Consider the following 23,397-nt stretch of genomic DNA (forward strand, 5'->3'; position numbering starts at 1 on the left):
ACTTCATTGCCTTTCTAAGGCCTGGGGCACACCAGAGGAGTTTTTCTGAGCGTTTTGAGTTTTTAAATCTGATGCTAATGTTATCCTATGTGTCTGTGCACACTGGAGCAATGAGGTTTTGTAAAAAAAACCCATAGCATTACATTGGGAAGAGCTTTTAGAGGTTTCAAAAGTTCTTCCCAATGCTATTTAATGCTATGGGGTTTTTTACAAAACCGCATTGCTCCAGTGTGCACAGACACATAGGATAACATAAGCAGCAGATTTAAAAACTCAAAACGCTCAGAAAAACTCATCTGGTGTGCCCCAGACCTTAGTGAACCTTAGTAGGCCCCATGTTTCTGCATATCAATAGAATTTTCACACCTCTCCTAGCAGATTCACAAGGCCAGCAGTTTGCTTTTGTCTACCCCCCACTGATAAACAACAACTATCAAAGGAAGAGCTGACTTAACCCATTCCTTCCCAAAGACCAATGTTAATCTATACAGCCAGCATCTTACTATCTCTCAGGCCATCAAGAGCTGCATCTCACATTGGGAAAAAACAAGCTACTTTGCTGCAATCTCTAGGGATTTTAAATAAAACGCACAGAGGAAAAAAAGGTGGCCAGGCCCATAAAAAAATGCCACACTCAGACTCAGTCCAACTTCAGGGACCCAGGCCCATTCAAGGGAAAGAACTTTCCAGCGATCTCCAGTGATGTGTACTGGAAATCAGAGGCTGAAAGTAGCAGAAGTTACCATGACCCTAGTCAGAGATGCAGTAACACCCTGGCAGTGAACCCAGTCGCCAATGCTAAGCCCCATGCAGCCACCGCATTGCTCTGCAATGCTCGCTCTATAAACAATAAGACAGCCATTATTGCGGACCTTATTCAGACATGCGATTTTTCATGCATCACTGAAACCTGGATTGATGCCAATGCGGGCCCCACATTGGAAGCAACCATCCCATACAATTACTCAGTCCTAAGTGAGGGAAGACGAGACCGCAGAGGAGGGGGTGTAGCAATTTGTGGCAAAACAACTCTGCAGCTCAGAGCCCTGAATGTTGGCTCAACAAAGTCTTTTGAATGTATAGGTGCCCAGATCTCAGCTGGTAAAGGCTTCAAAATTGTAGTGGTTTATCGTCCCCCCGGAGATGCTGACCCATTCCTACAGGAATTCTCAGAACTTCTGGCATTGCCAACTCTGTCTTATCCGAGATGGATCATCCTTGGTGACTTCAACATCTGGGCTGATGACACTCAATCACAAAATGCAAATGAACTAATAAATCTCATGGGTGAACTAGGCTTCACACAAGTTGTAAAATCTGCTACCCACAGAGGAGGGCATACGCTAGACTTACTGTTCCACCTTGGAATGGACATTAGTAACATAACAGTAACCCCAGTGGTGTGGTCAGACCATTACATAATACAGTTTACTATTGAACATCACCCTATCAAGCAGCTCCCTAAAGAAACAATCAAAATCCGTCCCCTGAATAAATTAACACCGGAGAGAATAACTGCCAACCTGGATTTTACAAATCTGCTCCACAGTCAAATGGACCCAAACACTCTAGTAACCCAGTACAACAACACGATATATGAAACACTTGACAGTATTGCCCCATGGCGCACCAAATCAGCAACCACAAAGCAGAAAGCTTATTGGTTTGACAAAACCATCATGGATCTAAAAAATTAAGGGCGCAGACTTGAAAAACAGTGGCGTAAATCAGGGTTTGAGGAGCACAAATCTAGCCTAATTCAACACCTCAGACAATACCAACAAGCAATGACCAAGAAAAAAAAAAATCAGACTATCTCGCACAAAATATCTACAGCCAACAACAGAGCTGGTCAAATCTTCCGCACTGTGGAATCACTCTGCAATCCTTCCTGCCTAAAAGCCCCAACCACATTCTCCAGGGAAAGGTGTGAAGAATTCTCTGCCTTCTTCACAAACAAGGTGTCTACCATCCATGCCAGCATTACACCAACATCAATTGACCACTGGACTTTGCATCTGCCTACTACCGTACCACCATGGCAAGTCTTTGACACTATGAGTGAAGAAGATTTTGGAATTCTCATTCAAAGTCTCCGCACCACTACCTGCGACCTGGATCCTGGCCCAACTGGATCCTTAAAGAGGAGCTGTTAGGTATAAGGTCTCAGAGAAAATAAACACATATATCAGTAGCTAAAGATTGGCTGTACTTACATTACATATGCATTTCACTGTCCACGTTTGGATTTCACAGAATTTGTATATAGTATATGCAGAGATAGATGCTCCTGACAGCTCATGGCAGGCTCCATGTTTTTCTGTGAAATGTGTCGTCATGTCCTGCCTGCTTCCTGATCACAGATAAGCTGGTACTAAATAACACAGTGTGCAGTGAATATTAATGAGCCATGTGGCTAGGAACAATAGCTGACTCCTGCAGTGTACTCTGCCCGAGATTTATCAGTGCTACGCGCTGGACTGATTACACAAGCTGCTGTAACGTCTCATTAGCAGCCGAGGGGAGAGCCCCAGAATGCTTTGCAGTATGGTATGCGGCTTGCATCTTCTTAAGAATAACAGCCTTGCTGATAAGCACACATCAAAGGTAACTGAGATTTTTATCTTCACTAATTGCTTTTGGGCTTCCTTCTAAACTGTTTAACACAGGAGAATAGAGGTTTAAATTAGCTTCTGCAGCCTGACAGTTACTCTTTAATGCAGTGCCCAGAGCTGATCAGGCCAGCACTTCACAAAATCACTCAGTGCTCCTTGCAAAGTGGACTTTTCCCAGAAGAACTAAAGAAAGCGATCATAAAACCCCTCTTGAAGAAACCATCACTAGATCCTGATTTTGTAACCAACTTACCATTCCTATCAAAAGTTATCGAGAAAGTAGTCGCCAACCAGCTGGAAGCCAGGCTTACAGATAACAACATCTTTGATACTTTTCAGTCAGGATTCAGGAAAAGGCACAGCACTGAAACGGCATTAGTCCGAGTAATGAATGATCTACTTACTGCAAGGGACAAGGGTGATTGCTCAATTTTAATTCTTCTTGACTTGTCTTCAGCATTTGATACTGTGGATCATGAAATACTAATCCAGCGACTGAAGAATTACTGTGGCCTAAGGGGTACTGTTCTTAGCTGGTTTCAGACCTTCCTATCTGGCAGGACACAGCAAGTATGTCTGGGCACACACTACTCTAATCCAGTGCCACTTCCCTATGGAGTTCCACAGGGTTCTGTACTATCACCATTACTCTTTGCAGTCTACATGCTCCCACTGGGCAAAATAATCCAGAACTATGGCCTAGGATACCATTGTTATGCAGATGACACACAACTGTATCTGTCCTTCAAGCCTGGCACCCAAGACCCATCAGCATCCATAAATGCGTGTCTAGTGGATTTACAAAATTGGATGAACACCAGCTGGCTGAGGCTGAACTCTGACAAAACAGAGGTGTTGGTGGTAGGTGGTCCACACATGATGGATAAAGTTCAAAACGCTCACCACCTCAAACTAGCAATTGGGGGAGATACTGTACAGTATAAAGACTCTGTGCGAAACCTTGGGGTGCTCCTGAATGGAAATCTAAAACTCAAACAGCAGATATCAGCTGTCGTCAAGTCTTCCTTCTTCCATCTAAGAAATATAGCGAAAATCAAACACCTTATCCCAGCTGAAGACCTACCTGCCCTGGTTCATGCATTTGTATCCTCCCGCCTAGACTACTGCAACGCCCTGTTCATCGGATCTACAGAAAAGGTTCTGCGCCCCTTACAGCTAGTACAGAATGCTGCAGCCAGAATCCTAGCCAATGCCCCCCGCAGCTCACACATCACCCCAGTACTGCAAACTCTTCACTGGTTGCCAGTAAAATGGAGAATCAATTTTAAGATCTGCCTGCTGACATTCAAGGCTCTACACCACATGGGACCCAAATACATAGCGGATCTATTGGAACTTTATGCCCCTCCACGCACCCTCCGCTCTGCCAACAAGATGAAGCTGATTATTCCCAGGATACACTTAACATTTGGTGCTCGGGCCTTTTCCTACGCAGCCCCTACTCTATGGAACTCACTTCCACAATCAGTACGAGAGGCTCCCTCTCTGGACAGCTTTAAAAAAAGGCTAAAATCTCACCGCTTTTCCCTAGCCTTTGAGACTGCATAATGCAGGGTCACAGCGCTTTGAGTCCCCAGGGAGAAAAGCGCTATATAAATATTATTGTTAATGTTATTGTTGTTAATTTGTTTTCTACCCGCTTTCATGTAGATATGTTCACTTATAAGCCAATCATACATAACTGCTGTCCAATAATTTTCCCTTTGTTATATTCATGGCAATAAAAATTGATTTAAAAAAAAAAAAATATGCCACTGCTATATAAATACTTAAATAAAAAAATAAATTACCCTCCCCCATATTTTAGAAGTGTGGTGCTCCAATATCCCAACAGACAGCAGCAATAGCGTTCTTTCACACCTGACACAGATTATGCTGCTGCTCCCGATGTCAAACCAGCGTCAAGGTCAGAGTGCTCCCAGAGTCTACCATGCCCCATGGAAAGATCGCACTTGCAATCTTGTATTTATATAATTGGGAAAGTCCTTTCTAACGGTAGAAAAAAATGTTTTCTGTCCCACAAAATGGGTGGCCCACCACACCCAAATTTGACACTCAATACATACTATGGGGACTTGTATTGCTTGTAGAAAGCACAACGGCATTCTTGCAATAGAAAACAGCTTAAGATATTTTTATTGACACAAAAATACACAAATATATGATCCTTTTCTGCATATCCTCCAATGAATCAATCTTCACAAGTATAAATATTAATAAAATATTTATTTGACACACAGACAGAAAATATTTCTGGCTTGGCGTTATGAGTAAACCAACATACATTTTTATTTAATAGGCAACGACACAAGTTCATTTCAGGCAACATTGGCCCTTCATCAGGCCCCTTGTGACAAAAATTCTAAAAAATTTAACATAACCAGAATTAAAATATATTTCATATACCAATCATCCAAAAGAAGCAAAAGGTGAAAGCAGAAAAGAAAAAATAGAAAGGAATTGGCTGACTCACACGGGTTCATAATAATATAAGGAACCCATCAACCAAAATTAGAATTTGTGTCTAAAGGAAGATAAGGTAAGAAGGAGTGTACATCTAGGGCAACAAAAAAATGTTCCATACGCCAAGAAATAGTAAATTCAGCAACGTATGCCCTAGCCTGAATGCTTTCATTAGTATGCACGCCCGTCTCGGCGGTGCGCGTCCTTGATTGCATGCCCGTGGCCGGGCACGCTTCGTGACGTCAATTGATGCTCCGGAAGTCCATCTACCAGCCGGTGTCCCTTGCCAAAGGGATAGAAATGCAATCCAAAGGATAGGAGGCGCCCGGCAATATATGCATAAAACACAATCAGAATAAGTTTGCTGATTGGGTCCTACCTTCAATAGTTGAGGACTCACTAGGAAGTATCAAAAGGAAAATATGAAAAAGTGTGTAGGAGGCAATGGGCTAATAGGAAATTCAGATACGCAAAGTATATTACCTGAAAATATCATATAAACATATTCCCATGCATCATGCCAACACCCTGAAAATGAAAAAGAAGAACAAAATTGGTTCTTGGGTGCATGAGAATATTAAACTTTAATTTATTTATCATAAATATTAGTATATTAACATACAAATGACAATACAAATGGCAACACAGAGTAAAAATGCTGTGTCACTATGCAGCCACATTAGCAAACGGCCAATGCTGTGCCACTATGCAGCCACATTAGCACTCTCCCATTGCCTGAGCAATGCTCCTTTGTTACAGGAAATGGGGAGCAAGGTTTTACCCTGTGGTGCTGTCCTTCAGCACCACGGCCTTGCTCCCCACATATCCGCATGCACACCCGCCAAACATCGCCGCCATCTTCTGCCGCTGCATCTGGGGGTTTCCTTTAATAAGGAGAGTCCCAGAACTCCCCGTCAGACCGCTGCACATTTCTGAAGCTCCCACGTAGCTGCACAGGCACCCCAAAGCAATTTACCTCCTGCCGCTGAACACCCGCTGCCTCTTGTCACAAGTCCCGTTTTGTAATTACAGTGTATGTGTCACTGTAATTACTCTATCGCAGAGCCCCAGCAAAGCATCTTTGAAGCTCCCGCAGGGGCTCCCCATTTGTCCACTGTCTGAGCCAATGAAAATGGTCCAGAGAGTGGACCAATGGGGAGCCTGCAGATATTATCAGCACACCACGTATGAAGTTATAGCACACACTTTACTGTGCCAGTATACACAGAAAAGTCCAACAATTGTTTTGGGGGTCACGCAGGGTTCCCCTTCATCAAGGCATGTGGTGGGAGCCCCGGCGGGAGCTTTAAAGATGCTTTGCCGGGGCTCTGCGATAGAAAGCAATTACAGTTACACGTACACTAATTACACGGCGGGACTTGCGGCGGGTTGTCAGCGGCGGAAAGTAAATTGCTGTGGGGTGCCTGCGCAGCTACGTGGGGGGCTTCAGAAATGTGCGGCAGCCCGACTAGGAGCTCTGGGGGTCTCCTTATTAAAGAGGACCCCCAGATGCAGCGGTTACAACGTGCGTTAGGTCTAAGCTAACAGAGGCATGCAAAGTGTAATAGGATAGGGTGTAAAGAACTTGCTGGGCGATACTTTTTTTTTACATCCTGTCTGGGGCTAAACGCAATTGGATCAGGCGACGTTATCGTCGCCTGATTGTTGGACTCACCAGCGTTTAACACTGGCAAGTCTGACAATTCAGGCCCATTATCTCTCATCAGCAACTCCAGTTCACCAATCTTATTTGGAAGACTTCTAGCATTGGTTAGCATGCATTTTATATTATTACCACCACACTTTAATTTTTTTTGTAGCACATACTGAAGCAGTAAAAGGTTTAATCACCTCCTTATGTTTTGTCCTCTCCTTAATCTGAGCTCCCCATACCCACTCTCTCCAGCCTCTATATTCCCAAGATCCCATTGACTATCTACTCTGTTTAACACCCGTGTAGTTTCTGCTACCACTCTCCTTCCCCCAGGTCCTAGTTTAAAAATTCCAACCTTCTAACCAGCTTATCCCCCAGCACAGCAGCATCCTCCCCATTTAGGTGCAGGCCATCCCTACAGTAGAGAGAAAAAAAAAAAAAAAAAACAAGAACCAACCAGCTTGTGCTGCTCAAAACTGTGGTTTAAAGCAATTTCAATAATAAAAATGCACACACATTTTGTAAGCAAAAGTGCAAGGAATCTCCTTGCACCTATAGAGAACTGTCAATACAGTATATAGTGCTGTCTTGAACAGGATGAGTTTTACTTGTTAATGAACATTTAAAAAACATGATCACATAAGGTCTAGTATATTGTATTGTAGAGGCCTTATCCAATCACCATGAGGAAACCATGAGGGAGACAGAAAAGGTCATAACCACTCACAGAGAATAGATAGGCGTGACCAATATGGTCAAGGACGTATATAAATATATGTCTCCAAGTGAACAATGTACCTTGTTTGTACCTGTAAACCCACATCACAATTGTATATTAATATATTGTGAACGTCAATCTAGTCATCAAGAGGAAACCTCAAGAGATAGATTGCAATATAAGGTTATAACCACTCAGAGGATAGATAGGTGTGACCAATATGATCAATTATTACACTATTCACAGAATACACAGGAGCCGCCATATATTGCGTATTTGCTTGCTGCCATTTTATAGAAACAATTAAATTCAGCCATAATCCTGAAATCTTTATATCAAAAAAGCAAGGGCCACCGATTTTGTAAAAGAGCATATGATGAATCCGGACAAGGAGCCAACACAAAGTCTTTTAGGATCCTGCTATCATATATTCGTTGTAACTTGTAATTGGTGTCAGATAAGAGTTGGTATTGTCACAGCAATAAAGACAAACGGTGGTATTGCCACAGCAATAGGAACAAAAAAGCGTTGCCACCAAAAAGCCTAAGGGTGAGGTGTGGCCTGGTCAGCAAGCCTGAATCTCCCACTGGCGCACTTGCGCTAAATAAAGTTATTGGTTCAATTCTCATTGCATAGTATTTGGAGTCGCTGTGTCACAGATTTGATTTGAAGGATCATAGCTTCACAGACACGGCATATACACCTAACCACAACGTCATGTAAACACCAACGTTGCTTCCATATGGCCATCAATGGGGCGTGACAAGTATTATATACATAACTCTCCAACATGCCGTTAGAATGTTCTTTGATCTGATTATAGGACACCTAGTGACATAAAACCATGCATAACAGATATGCTGGAAAAATCACCAGTTGAAGATTTGGTATCGTGCTTTTAACTTCAAAAGTCCAGCATCAGCATAATGCAGTGCAAAAATCCTTTGTGTCCCCCAGGTTGTCCCATCATAGCAGCCATTCATTCTCCAACTGAAAAGATTGCTCAGTATGTTGATAAAAAGTTACAACCTATGGTGGAGATGTTACCTTCCTTTGTCCCTGATGCTATGCAATTGTTGCATAAACTTGGAAATTTGTCTGTTCCTGAACATGCGTTTTTGGTGGGCTTGCCCTATAAACTATATGAAAAACAATTATGCAACGGGTAAAAGTTTATCTCGGATCTAATTCAAGGAAGGGGGAAGGTTAAGATTTGGAGGTTAAGGGGGGTAGTAGGTTAAGGGTTAGGCGAACTGCTGCTACTAATAAACTAAACCATAATCACCCCCTCCTTAACCCCTAACCCTTAACCACCCGCCCAACCCCCTAATGCTAATCCTTTCCCCTCCTTCTCCTCAACCCCTAACCCGCTATTCAGTGTTCTCCCCAGGCTCTTTTAGCCGGGTGCTCCACCCGGCTAGTTTTGGTGACCACCCGGCTGTCATCGGCTGACCTCCTCACCTCCTCCTATGCTGTAAGCAGAGTTGCCCTGCATTTTCATCTCGCCCCACCCGGCTGCTTTTTCATGCCATCCGGCTACTATTTCAGGCCACCCAGCTGGAAAAAATTCTGGGGAGAACACTGCTATTTGTAGCTATAGTTCTATTTAGCAGGGGCCCATATGATTCCAGTAAAGTAGACTGTCAGGGCAATTCAGACAGTGGTATGAATTGTTCTATTTGGACCATAAGATACACTAACTCCCCCCCACACACACACACACACACACACACACTTTTGGGGGGAGAAAAGTGTGTCTTATGGTCTGAAAAATACAGTAAGTCCTCAACACATGCATTTATTTTTATCTAATGTGTGCTTTGGTTCCTATATTTGGCTACTTGATTCACTGCTTTAAAACTGTGTTGCCCTGCTGGCATTTGGCCCCTTCTGTTTTATCAGTTGAGGTTCCCTGTTTTATTACCCATTGTGCAATGTTGTTTTATTATTTATTTATGTTATATAGTGTTCTTATGCTAATAACACTTATGGTAGCACTCCATCTAAAGATGGAACAATAGAACATTCAATTATTATTAATTTTACATTGTTTTGCTTTTGTAATGTATGAATTTTATTTTTGTGTTTTAATCATTTTAACAACTTGCTTTGCTGGAATTCTTTGTGTGCCCACTACTTAGTGGTAAGGTTGGGAGGAAGTTGGGGTAGGTTAAAGATTAGGGTTTAGGGTTAAGGTGGGGGAGGGGGGATAGGTCAAGGTTTAGGGGGTTAAGGAAGGGGGGAGGTTAAGATTTGGAGGTTAAGGAGGGCAGGTAGTAGGTTAAGGGTTAGGTGAACTGCTGCTACTAACTAAACCAAACCTTAATCGCCCCCTCCTTAATCCCTAGCCCTTAACCCAAAACCTTAACCACCAGCTCAACCCCCTAATGCTAATCCCTTTCCCCTCTTTCTCCTCAACCCCTAACCCGCTATTCGTAGCTACAGTTCTATTTAGCAGGGGCCCATATGATTCCAGTAAAGCAAATTATTTAAATACTTAAAATACACAAATAAAGAAGCTACTTGAGCAGGCAAGTGACATGTTGTCCTTACTACACTAAGAGCGCTTTCTTCGCTCTCTTCTTCTCCCCGTTATGTGACGCCCTGTTACCTGTTTGCACTGTTCTGCCTGGAGAAAACGTATTATTACCTAACAACTGTTATCTGTTATCTACTGGCTAATCCCCCACCACTGCCACCAATGTGACAATCCAGCCCCGCGATCCCGTCGAGATCTGCTCCTGTTAGCGTACGCAGGAAGTACGGGTGCAGACGGACAACGAAGACCGGTTGCTGGATCGTCAGAGGTAAGAAAGAAAAGGGCGACAGAGCGTGCCAATCCCATCTAATCTGCTCTCGTTAGCATACGCAGGAAGTACGGTGAACAGACGGACAATAAGGATTGATCGCGCAACTGCCGACAATGCGTAATGGGACAGTCACTCACCAATCGCGTATTACTAGGCCACTGTTGCCATGCAGGTCTCATGCACTAGAGACTGCTGTAGGCAAATTCACTGTGTGCATAGTAAACAATTAAGATTGGTTGGAGGTGCCCATACATGTACAATCCTGATTGTATATACAATCGGTAAACTAAAAATATCGATTTCGCGCTGGAAATCGGGTAAATACACTGCCACCACTCTTCCAGTTCAGTAGGGAGGAAAGAGACTCCTGCTAGCATAATACGGTAGCCAGCCCAATTACGTTCAACCTGCTCCAGTCACCATTCGGGGAATAGTCACTTCCGAAGGCTTAAAAACTGTGAGCAATGCGGCGTTAAAGAAAGGTTACTGGGTCCATATATGATGCAATCTCGATTTTCTCCAATCGAGAAAACTAAAGTTATTGATTCCGCACAGGAAATCAGATACTAGCTAACCCTAGAAGGAAGAAACTATTATTTACAACCTAGCTAGCAAAGCAACAATTTAGAAGAAAATCATAAAACAATGCGGTAGTATGACTGACTCTTCAGAGGGCAGATTCGTTATAGCAGCAATCAGATGACCAGAACAGGCACAAGACTGAACGATAAAAATCGTTAGTTTATTTCTAAACTACATAAACACAGCTTACTTTAGAACAGTAATGGTTTGATAGAGAGTAGAGATGAAAAGAAAACAGAATGTCTTAATGTACAGTTCAAGTACCGTTCTTGGTAGTCCATGTGGCAATCAAAGTCCAGAATGGCCGATTGCCATGCGGCCTTAGGACTTTGTGAGAAATCCAAAATGGAGATTTTGCGCCAGTGTCCCGCTGGCTGCCCAGATGTTATGAGGCCAGGATTTCAGGTAAAATGGACACAGAGCTTTCTGGGCTCTCTCTGGTTATAGCCCCCACTCCAGCAAGGAGGGGTTAGGGGGCATGGATCACACACCTCTTTGGAACAGGAGATCTGTCCGCCCCTCGCATGAACACAAAAATATACCTGACTCATGATAGGCGTGCTAATCTTCAAACCATACAGGTTATGTTGAATCTAATAACATTTTCAGGTCGATCAGAATTTACCGATAACAATGATATCAAACTTGGGGGGTTTGGAGTGAACGGTGACCCCAAAATGCATATCTCTGCTTTGGTAGGGCTTACCGTTAATTCGGAAACATCCAATTGTGTGGTTTGTTCCGAATTTCATAATAAGCGGGTTCTAAAGGCTGTTGCCCATTTGGAAAGTCATCTTTATGACAAAAGAGCGATTTCATATTTGTGAGATCACAGAAAGGTTTTCCTAAGGTCAGAAGTCTTTTGAAAGCTCAAGCAGCAGCCTAGGTGTCAGATCTCCTGCTGAGACTGGGGCCGATCAGACTGGAGAAAACTGCAATTTATGAGCTTCTGTTGGCTGATATCTACCCTTCATCTGATGGATGAGCTTCGTATTATTATTATTATTATTATTTATTGTATTTATAAAGCGCCAACATATTACACAGCGCTGCACAATAGATAAAAGGGTTAACATACAAGGTAGGACATACAGGAAACTCACAACAAAACAAGATCATGCAAATGATTTGATAATACAGTGTCATAGGTCAAAATAGAGATTGTTCTAGTCCACAAAAGGGGTGATTGTCAGTAAGATTGCATAATCAAGCTGTTAACACTAAGGGAGAGGGCCCTGCCAGAGGCTTACAATCTAAAGGGTGGGGGTGGAGACAATAGGTGTATCTGTTGAGAGGGTGTCTAACAGAACATATTATGGTGCTGGTGTAGGGGGGTATGCGAGCATGAAAGGGTGAGTCTCGAGAGCTTGTGTGAAGATATTAAAGGAGGGGGCGAGTCTGGTGGCTGGAGGGAGCGAGTTCCAGAGAGCAGCTTATTGCGGGTGGACCTGGCATTCCAGAGGCCACAGGAAACAGGGAGTGAATGCCTAGGGGTAGGATGGATAGGAATAAGGTTATGCTGAGGGGGTGTGTGGGTAGAGTGTGGGGGGGAGGGAAGGGAGGTGCATGGGGGTTGAGGGCCAAAAGGGAGTCTAAAGACAGAAGGGGAGAGGGTGTGGGGAAACAGAAGGGGGACAAGGTGTAGTAGGAGGTGGAGGTAGAGCATGTGGTGATGGGGGATAGCAAGATGGGGAGGGAGATAGCTGGGAGATGGTGGAGGGGTCAGGGAGTTAATAGGGGGGAAGGGGTACATTTTGCACTGAATGGATAAGGTAGGATGGGGTGTGGAGAGTGGAAGCATAGACAGGGGGACAGCAGTTAGACCAAGATGAGATAAATGTCACCAATGATGTGGCTGAAGGGGTTCAGCAAAGTTGCATCAATAATCAATCTGGTAAGGAGCAGTCCATAGGAGATCAGCAGTGAAGTTGGCAGATCATCAATGATGGCAAAAAAAACCCAGCTGTGTGTGATTGGTAGATGGGGTGTCTGGTTGGTAATGACGTAACTTGTCTGGAGGTCGGCGATGGATCAGTTGGTGGGGAGCTCAGCAGTGGAGCAGCCAGCGAAGATCAGCAGTGGTGTGGTTGGTGAGGCACGGTGAAACCATCAGTAGTTTGGTAAGTGGGTGGGCAGTGCTTAAATTTAGCTGGTGTATGTTCAATATGGTATTGAAGGTACTTCTATGCAGGGTGTAGAAAATCAGTAGATGAACAACAGCCCAGAGTTTTGTGCTAGTTCACTTCTGTTCCTTTCTGGCTCAATTCTGGTATAATTCGGTTTGTCTAAAGTACCCTTAAAATTAATACCCTCAAATGTATACACTGCTGACCAAGGTCATGCTGACTAGATGATCTGCTAATATATCCCTGACTAGATCGATGCTAACAAGCAGACTGATAGCAGCTGTGAATATACTAGACACTAGACTCTAGCCACACAGGGGCAGGGCCAGTCTAAAGATATGCAAATTGTGACTAATGAATTGAAATAGGCAAATGGTCACACAGGAAGAAGCCCCAATTATTAACATTTATAATTAAGCAGATTGATGCAGAATTTAGAATTTAAGCATACAGCTAGGAAAAGTAATCAGTTGCATACCATAAGAGCAGATTGATGTAGAATTTAGAATTTAAGCATACAGCCAGGAAAATTAATCAGTTGCATACCATAAGATCAGATTGATGCAGAATTTAGAATTTAAAGAGGAACTCCAGTGAAAATAATGTAGTAAAAAAAGTGCTTCATTTCTTACCATAATTATGTATAAATGATTTAGTCAGCGTTTGCTCATTGTAAAATCTTTCCTCTCCCAGATTCACATTCTGACATGTATTACATGGTGACATTTTTTACTGTGGGCAGGTTATGTAGCTGCTCCTAGCTGTTTTGGCTGTTAGAGACAGCTGTAAAAAGCTAATTCCTGTCTGTGAACATTGTTACAATGTGGCAGTTTGCCCAGAGTACTGCGGTACTCAGAGCTTCTTGTGGGAGGGGTTTCAGCACAAAATCAACCATACAGCGCCCCCTGATGGTCTGTTTGTGAAAATCATTATATTTCTCATGTAAAAGGGGGTATCAGCTACTGATTGGGATGAAGTTCAATTCTAGGTTGGAGTTTCTCTTTAAGCATACAGCCAGGAAAATTAATCAGTTGCATACCATAAGAGCAGATTGATGCAGAATTTAGAATTTAAGCATACAGCCAGGAAAATTAATCAGTTGCATACCATAAGAGCAGATTGATGCAGAATTTAGAATTTAAGCATACATACATACTCTCTAGGGGGCCACATAAGGCCAGGAAACACCCTGTCCCATGTAGGTGAGAGATTTTGTAATTAGAAGCTACCAAAGAGCCAGGGTTTGCTACGTTTGACCAGGGAGAGGAACTGTTAACCCCTGGCTTCCCTGATCTTTTTGTAAACCGAGCCTTTTTCTATCTGCTGTCACTTTTTAATAGTGGCGACAGGGATTATTTTATAAGGCTCTAACTACCTATTTAGGACGAATAACTGTTGATTTGTCACAGGTAAGCCCTCCAGTTATCAGTTCATTCTTTGTTACCCAGGTTGGGCTTAACACTATGTTTTTTACACCACCGTTGGGTTTCTCCCTGCCGAAACAACTGGAAAACTTTCGCTTAACATAAGCTACTTTTAATGAACTTTATTTTTCCACCGGTTTTGAACTGAACTCATTTTGAACAATGGAGTCCTCACTCCCTACTACAGCAACGGAACTCCGTCCTTCTTGTTGTTAGACTTTTCCCGTTCCTGCCTCCTTCCCGCTCTCACGAAACTTTAGTCACAGATACTTTTGAAATTGCAGAACTGCTCCGTCATTTTCATTTTTTTTTTTTTTTTTTTTTTTTTTTTTTTTTAAATCTTAAAGGACTTACGAGGCGTAAATCAGAAAAAATGTTAGTTACCTTATTGTAATATCACACCTCAGGGCAGACGATCAGTGCCTCCCCTGTCAGTTTCAGGCGTTCTGTTACCTAAATCCAGGATACATTACAGGCCCCGACCCTCTGCAGGGTCGCCTGAACTGATGAGCTAAGAATTGCCGCTTTAAACAGCAATGTGAGAGTTACTCGTGGCCGCCACATAGCGGCTCCCTCCCCCGCTGTGAGCCGCTGCTAGGAGGGAGCCGCTGCTATAGTAGGCAACCCTGTCCCTGCCGGTATCATCCAGTCGCACGCCGCCGCCTCCCTTCCCCAACCCGCCGAGCAGCCAGCACATCTATTCTACCCCCTTTTGCGGAGGAATTGCACGCTGACATGCTGTCACTGAAGAGCCGCTGGCTCATGAGCAGAGAGTCACTGAGCCGGCTGGTGAGCCGGCTCACGTACGAGCGGAGTGCGGATAACAAAGATCCGCTGGTGAATCAGAATATTCTGATTCACCAGCGGTTCTTGGTTATCCGCACACCGCTCGTACGTGAGCCGGCTCACCAGCCGGCTCAGTGACTCTCTGCTCATGAGCCAGCGGCTCTTCAGTGACAGCATGTCAGCGTGCAATTCCTCCGCAAAAGGGGGTAGAATAGATGTGATGGCTGCTCAGTTCAGGCGACCCTGCAGAGGGTCGGGGCCTGTAATGTATCCTGGATTTAGGTAACAGAACGCCTGAAACTGACAGGGGAGGCACTGATCGTCTGCCCTGAGGTGTGATATTACAATAAGGTAACTAACATTTTTTCTGATTTTCGCCTCGTAAGTCCTTTAAGAACTGTTTGTGTAATTCTAACCTCATAACCGAATCTGCTTGCCATATCCTCTTCTAAATTCCTGAAGTTATAATTGATTTTAATACCAGTCTTATTTTTAATATTAATCCCTTTACTCTTTACGGAAGTGAACTTGGGTTGCGTTCTATACAAAACTATGCTGATGTGTATCTTCTAGAAATATAAGCTTAATTTACGATTAAGGTTTTGTACCTCCCAATATATTTGACTGTACTAGACAGGTCTTCCCTGTTCCGCCAGTGTATATAATAGATGTATATATTGGAGGATTAGCGCTACAAAATTTAAATTACGTGATGGTCTGGTATGCTCCTCTCGGGCACCCATTAGCTCAACTGTCACTTTTCAATTGCTATCACAGAGTAAACACGCTCCTATATCATTCCGCACATGTTATACTGCGCGGACACCTTCAATAACTTTATCTGAAGTTATTTTACCATAAAAGGTGCCCGAGAGAAGTGTAACAAGATAAACCTCTTAACGATGTGATTGTTTATTTTTCCTTCTTGAAGCCTAAACTCTCACTACAGGTTGAGAACACAATATGAATCTCTATGCAGCCGCATATGTATATAACCCAACAATGCAACCTATCTACGCTATGGTACACATTTTGTCGGAGGTTAATTACTAAAGGAACTACACAATATCACAGTTTATCTTATGATTTCTATACCCCTGCTATCTATGATCAATTGATAAGTGGACTGTTATTACAACCCCCCCCCCCCCCCAGCTGATGTTGCTGATCACTGCCTATAGACTATAAACCTTCTTCCTAAACGCCACTGATGGCATTACCACCTATAATAATTTCTCTCCCCGTTTTAGGGGAAGAACCCATTGGGAATGTAGCCTTCCCCTCCTACCATCTCCTATTCATATAGATCCCATCACCAGACCCCTTCCCCCTCATACCTAAACATTACGCACACCCTTAGCTTTAGCTTTTAATAATTAACAAGCCCTGGCAAAAGACCACCACTGGAGGGCACTGTTACCTAACAATACGACTGATAGCCAATGAACTCATAAGCTGCATGTCTTACAATTTAGACGATCCTCTATGCTTGTTTTTCTTTGCCTATCAGTGGTAAGATCTATTGTGCCCTTCCTTTGTCTGCAATATTAATATACCTGGAGCTTGATCTACCTGAACTGACCCTTTTTAATTAAGTTGGCCTCCTTTTTATTGTTCCCTTATCTATTTAATTTCTTACATCGTGGCTCGACATAGTGCAACCTTATCACTGGGCTTCTTGCCCTATATCCCTCTTATCCAAATTATCAGAGCTCTAGCCCCCTCCCTCCCCCTCCAAATTAACCCCCCCCCCCCTTTTTTCTTCTTCTTCTCTCTTGGTATATCCATAGCTCCAGATGTGCTATACTTTAACATAACACCTCATATTGCTTCACGTTATGATGATACACCTTATTAGGTTTCTGACTCTTGAAACCTCTCCCCGTTGGTGAGGACTATTTATACATTTTGGTGAGCCTTATCTATTTATACCAGTTATGGTGGAACATGCTCCGTGCATGTATCATGCCTCCCGTTGTCTCTCTTTGGATTTGTTCCTTCCAGACTGAGACACCTCTACCTAGCCACCCGCAGATGCCTAGGTAAATACTGTTACAGGTAGGATTTTTTTCCTATACATTCTTACCTCTATGCAGCTCTTCAAGGGAAGTCTGTCCTTCCCCTTCCCTCCTAATCCCTTTTCCTTCCCTCTTCTTCACCCACGTTTTTCTAATTCCACGGGGACGTGGACTGCCACTATCTCCTTCACTACAAACCGCCATGACTCATTCACTAAATGTAGTTTCAATTAATGCTCAAGGCCTCAACTCTCCCCTCAAGAGAACTAAAGCCTTTCTCCACTTTAAGCGTCAACAAGCAGATGTAATTTGCATCCAGGAAACGCATTTCCTCTCAGACCATGAACCCAAATGTCTTTATGAAGGTTATGAACAAGCTTTCTACGCTAGTGCACAGGTTAAAAAAAGGAGTTTTAATAGCGTTTAGAAATAGTCTCAATTTTTCGGTAACTAAAACTATAAAAGATCCGGAGGGTAGATACATTATTGTGATTGGTACCCTGCAGGATACAACTATAACTGTGATCTCTTATTATGCACCTAACTCCAAACAAGCCCCTTTTATTTCTCATCTTTTGAAAGTGATCAGTACACATAGTAAAGGCTTGGTTGTTCTTGGAGGGGATACCAACCATAGTCGCAATTCCTTTTGGGATAAACAATCTTCTAACCCCTCCACCCTTTCCAATGCATTTGATATAAACAAAGCGACTCTATACGCAACAGCTTCTCCTCTCACCATTTAGTAGATATTTGGAGAGAACTTAACCCATTAAAAAGATGGTTTTCTTTCTACTCTAACCCTCATGCCTCATTCTCTAGGATTGACCACTGCTGGACAGTATCATCTGCACTACCGTTAATCAAATCAGCCGTTATACACCCTACGCCATGGTCGGACCATGATATGAATATCGTGACGTTCTCTTCGCTCATCCAGCGTCCCACCGAAGTCCGATGGGTTCTCAACCACTATCTTCTCACGGATGATTCAGTAGTTCAACAGATAAAGAGAGTCTTCATGACTATTTTACCCTTAATACACCTTTCGAGGACCTCTCAGATCTCACCATATGGGAAGCACACAAGGTAGTTATACGGGGCTCCCTGATCCAATTAGCAACACGACGGAAGAGAGAGAAACAGGACTATATAACTAAACACAATTGCTTTCTTGCTAATCCCAGTCCAGATACCAAACGTGAGCTATTGAAGGCCGAAACCTCACTCAACCTTTGTATAACTGAATTAGCTGAGAAACAAATCTCCTATTCTAAATTACGATTTTACCTTAAGAACAACAAGCCAGACACACTTTTGGCTAAACGTCTCAGGCAACCTGACCCCTCTTTCAAGCCCATCACACTACACGTAGGGCGTAATTAACTTTCGGCTAACCTACTCAGAATCGTAGATATTTTCAAGCAAAATCTAGTTAAACTCTACAACTCCCCAGATACTGTTTCTGAAGAACAGGTCGCTGCTTACCTCTCTGATGTACCTCTTTCAACACTCCCAGAAGGTTTGAAGGACCTCATGGACGAGGAAATTACATTATTAGAAGTACAACAAACTATTAAATCACTCCAATAAAATAAACAACCTGGGCCAGATGGTTTTCGAGCCATACAGTATATTTTAAGAAGTTCAATGATATTTTAGCCCCCAAACTAGTTACAGCCTTCAATAGTATCCTTAAAGTGAACCGAGCACCTTTTTTTAATCATTCAGGACATTTCTATAGCACATGAAAAATGCATGCCGACAATCTGTTTCATTATTAAAATAAACTTTCATTTTACCTTGTATTTTACATTCAAAGTATATTAATTACCCTGTTTCGGCAGGGCTGCCCGGCCGTCCCCGGCCGCAGAGCTTTTAGGATCCTAATTGTTTTATTGGGCTAATTACCAAGAGGTAAACAATGCTATTAGACAACAAAGGGGGTTAGTAATTAGGACTGTTTCTTCAAAGACCTAGTGTGTGTCTATGTGTCAAGATAGCATCTCTGACTTCTGTAAATAAGGAATGTGAGAAGGGGAGGGGGAAACATGGCAGCTTCTATGCCAGGAGAGATTCCATTGAAAGAGAATGTGCTCAGTTCCCTTTAAAGGCACTCACTTTCATGCTGATTCCATAACTGCCACTATTTCCATGATTCCTAAACCAAATACAGATCATACTGTCTGGTCTAATTTTCGCCCAATCTCATTGATAGACACCAAGATACTCTCCAAGATTTTAGCTACGCGCCTTAACTCGAAAATTACATCCCTTATTAGCAATGACTAAATTGGTTTCATGCCTAAACGACTAGCGGGGGACGGCGGGAGACGCCTCCTACATTTGATCCATCATGCCCGTGAATCCCAACTTCCGGCAATGCTTCTGTAGTTTGATATAACTAAAGCTTTCGATTCAGTATCTTGGTCATATCTTTTAGCAGTTCTCCAAAGGTGGGGTTTCGGTCCAGGCCTATTAACCTGGGTTAAGGATCTTTATTCCTCCCCTTTAGCAGCTGTAGCTTATAAATGATTCAAATCTCCATTATTCCCCATATCGAGATGCACCCGACAAGGATGTCCTCTATCCCCGGTTTGCCCTTCTCATTGAACCCTTAGCTATTCTCATTCGTAACAACCCCGAGATATATGGCATCCCCCTGGGAAAATGTATACACAAGATTGGCCTTTTTGCCGATGACCTAATACTATGTATTTCACGTCCCACCAGATCTATTTTTACTCTCCTAAAACTTTTAGATTACTTTGGTAAAGTTTCAGGCTTGCGAGTTAACCCTACTAAATCGAAAGCCTTAAATATCTCCTTACCACTTAATTTGATGCAAACCCTGCAAGATACTTTTGAATTCGATTGGGACCCACACAAATTACCTTACCTGGGGATTTACTTAACTAGTTCCTATAACACACTATCAATATAAACTTTCCCCCTCTTGTGAAGGAGCTCACCGGACTGCTGGAGTGTTGGAAAAGGTACTCTGTATCATGGTTGGGCAGAATAGGCGCCATAAAAATGACCTTTCTCCCAAAATTGCTATACGCCTTTAGATTGTTGCCTATCCCTTTAGCTCCTTCATTCTTCAACTCTCTTCAACATAAAATTAATGATTTTATATGGGGGAGGGGGGGGGGGGCAAGAAGTCGAGGTTCAACAAAAAATATCTTTACCTCTTGAGGTCTAATGGAGGAATGGGGTTGCCTAACAGATATTATTACAAAGCTGCACAGCTGTCTTCGCTCACTAATTGGTGCCTAGAAAGCGATCGACCCTCCTGTGTTAAAATTGAGAATCATCTTATTTCCCCTATCGAAATAAGCAATCTTCTATGGCTAGCCCCAACCTATCGTAACAATATCTCTAATCCTATCATTAGGCATTCACTACACATCTGGGATAGTTGTAAATACTCCGGCCGGCTAATGTCCCCACATAGGCCCCTTACTTCCTTTCTGGGTAACCCTTCCTTCCCGGCTGCTCTACAGGCCCCTAACTCTTCTCAATGGTGGAAACAAGCTAATTTGCGTAAGATCCATGACCTGCTCACGGCAACGGGCATCAAGTTATTTGCCTACCTTTAAAGAGAAAGCGGCACTTTCCAAATCTGAATCATTCCATTACATGCAGATTTCTCACTTTGTCAAACATATCACTGATATTGAGATATCTTCAAGCAAAACATCTTTTGAGAACATATGTGCCACTGACCCCCAGTCCCCGGGAACCATCTCTTTGGTATATAAAGAACTATCCCAAACTCGGTCGCAGAATAAACCGGATTACATAACTAAATGGGAAAAGGAGTTAAACGTATCAATTGAATTTACAGACTTATCGGACATCTGGATGAACATTCCCAGAGCTTCCATCAATGCAGATCTTATAGAGGTAAACTATAAATTACAAATTACATTACATTACAATTACTAATTACCATTACGTAAACAATACCTTTTCATTAACCACTTAAGCCCGAAGGGTTGAAATTTTTTTACATCCGAGCAACTTTCACCCCCCATTCATTTGCCAATAACTTTATCACTACTCATCACAATTAATTGATCTATATCTTGTTTTTTCCGCCACCAATTAGGCTTTCTGTGGGTGGTATATTTTGCTAAGAGCCACTTTACTGTAAATGCATTTTAACAGGAAGAATAAGAAAAAAATGGAAAAAATTCATTATTTCTCAGTTTTCAGCCATTATAGTTTTAAAATAATACATGCCTCCATAATTAAAACTCACGTATTGTATTTGCCCATATGCCCCGGGTATTTCACCATTAAAATTATGTCCCTATCACAATGTATGGCGACAATATTTTATTTGGAAATAAAGGTGCATTTTTTCCGTTTTGCGTCCATCACTGTTTAGAAGCCCATAATTTATTAAATCATATTGATATACTCCTTTGACATGAATATTTAAAAAGTTCAGACCCTTAGGTAACTATTTATGTTTTTTTTATTATTGTAATTTTTTATTATTTTTTTAATTTAAACTTGTATGTGGGTATTTTTTGGTGTGGGAGGTAAACAGGGTTTTTTTTTAATATATTTATAGGTTTATTCTTAAAACTTTTTTTTTTTGGGTGTAATTTGCTATTTGGCCACAAGATGGCCAGAATCAAAAAGTCCTGGGAGCGATCGATCTCGCTCCCAGGCAGAAGAAAGGAGACCAGAGCTCAGAAAAGCCGCAGCGTCTGAAGAGACGCTGTCAGCTTTTCTCCGGGGGGTCCGATCAGCGAAAGGGATTTATAATCCCTTTCACTGATCGGTGGGCTAGTGGCCAGCAGCGGGGGCGCGCGCGCGACCCGCAGGTGTGCACGCAGCACAACTGGACGAGAAATCTCGTCCAGTTGGGCTTAAGTGGTTAACAAGGGGGATGAGTAATTAGGTCTGTTTCTTCAAAGACATTGCGTGTGTCAATGTGTCAAGATAGCATCTCTGACTTCTGTAAATAAGGAATGTGAGAAGGGGAGGGGGGAACATGGCAGCTTCTATGCCAGGAGAAATTCCAGTGAAAGAGAATGTGCTCAGTTCCCTTTAAGTACCTCGTACTTTAGTATAAATTGTACATTTACCTTAATGAAAATTCAATAAAAACGATTGAAAACAAAATACACAAATAAAGAACAAAAATAGTTAAAATACATAAAAAAAAAACCTTCAAACGTAATAATTGAATGTTATATCCTTTCCTGTTATATTTTCTACCACTAGATGGGAGTGCAAAAGTTTGTTGTTTGTTTTTTTTTACTTATAAACAAAGGAACCAATTAGAAGCCAAGAATGGCTGAGAACTACGAGACAAGAGGGTCAAGGAGATAACTCTGCTGTCCCAACGGCATTCTTGGTAGGTGTCTTTATTTTTATTTATTTTTACATGTTTCATTTGTAATGAATAAAAATTTTATCAGCTTGGAGCTGACAAATTCACCAATTTGCTTCTACAGTCAGTGAATGGCGCTAGTCTGTGGGGATTCTCGCTGGACCCCCTAAAGTAGACTAACGTCAATTTTTCTAGCCATCGGCATGGCTAATTTATGAAAAATGTTTCTGTAAAATTTCCCCAGGCCTTAGAAGTTGGTCGGTAGCCGGGAATTATATAAAAATAATGACAGCATATGTCAATACTATATAAATCAATAAGAAAACAGTACTGCAACTTCAAACCTATGATCCACATTCCAGGCAAACAATAGGTATAGGACTTTGTCGGTCTTACACTTATTTTATGATTATTAAAAATAGATAAATACATTAAAAAAAGTCTCCTAAAAAGCACCTGAAATGGCAAAAGTGCTAAACTAAAAAGATTTCCAAGATGCCGTGAGACGAAGGTGGGCAGGAAGTTTTCTCACAGGTAAATAGAAGAGGAGGTTTGTACTGCATCTGGAGTCAAGCTGCAGGTGACTGTTCTTTAATTCAGGTTTGCCTGGATCCCAGCAGAGGCAATAACTACATTATACTGTGGAGGAGTGAAAAAAATGTTCTTGTGACTTCATTCTGGCTGAACTTGATGGACAGAAGTCTTTTTCAGCTAAACTATATCTAACAATGATTTCAGAGTATATTTTTAATCTAGCCATTTTATTCCACTACAGGTACTCTTTAGGCAAAATTACATATTTAGAATGACATGGGGTTTACATACTG

General features: G+C 42.3%; 1 protein-coding gene across 1 annotated transcript in view; it reads right to left on the minus strand.

Moving 5' to 3' along the window:
* GALNT2 (polypeptide N-acetylgalactosaminyltransferase 2) overlaps positions 1 to 23,397 on the minus strand; it is a 1,163,038-nt gene that overhangs the window by 1,014,935 nt on the left and 124,706 nt on the right. The window contains exon 3 of the mRNA XM_068231909.1: positions 23,396 to 23,397. This exon is cut by the window's right edge and continues 152 nt beyond it. Within this exon, the coding sequence (XP_068088010.1) occupies positions 23,396 to 23,397 (2 nt within the window). The remainder of the gene's footprint in view (positions 1 to 23,395) is intronic.

This window comes from Hyperolius riggenbachi, chromosome 4 (genome assembly GCF_040937935.1).
Source record: "Hyperolius riggenbachi isolate aHypRig1 chromosome 4, aHypRig1.pri, whole genome shotgun sequence".
Lineage (NCBI taxonomy): Eukaryota > Metazoa > Chordata > Amphibia > Anura > Hyperoliidae > Hyperolius > Hyperolius riggenbachi.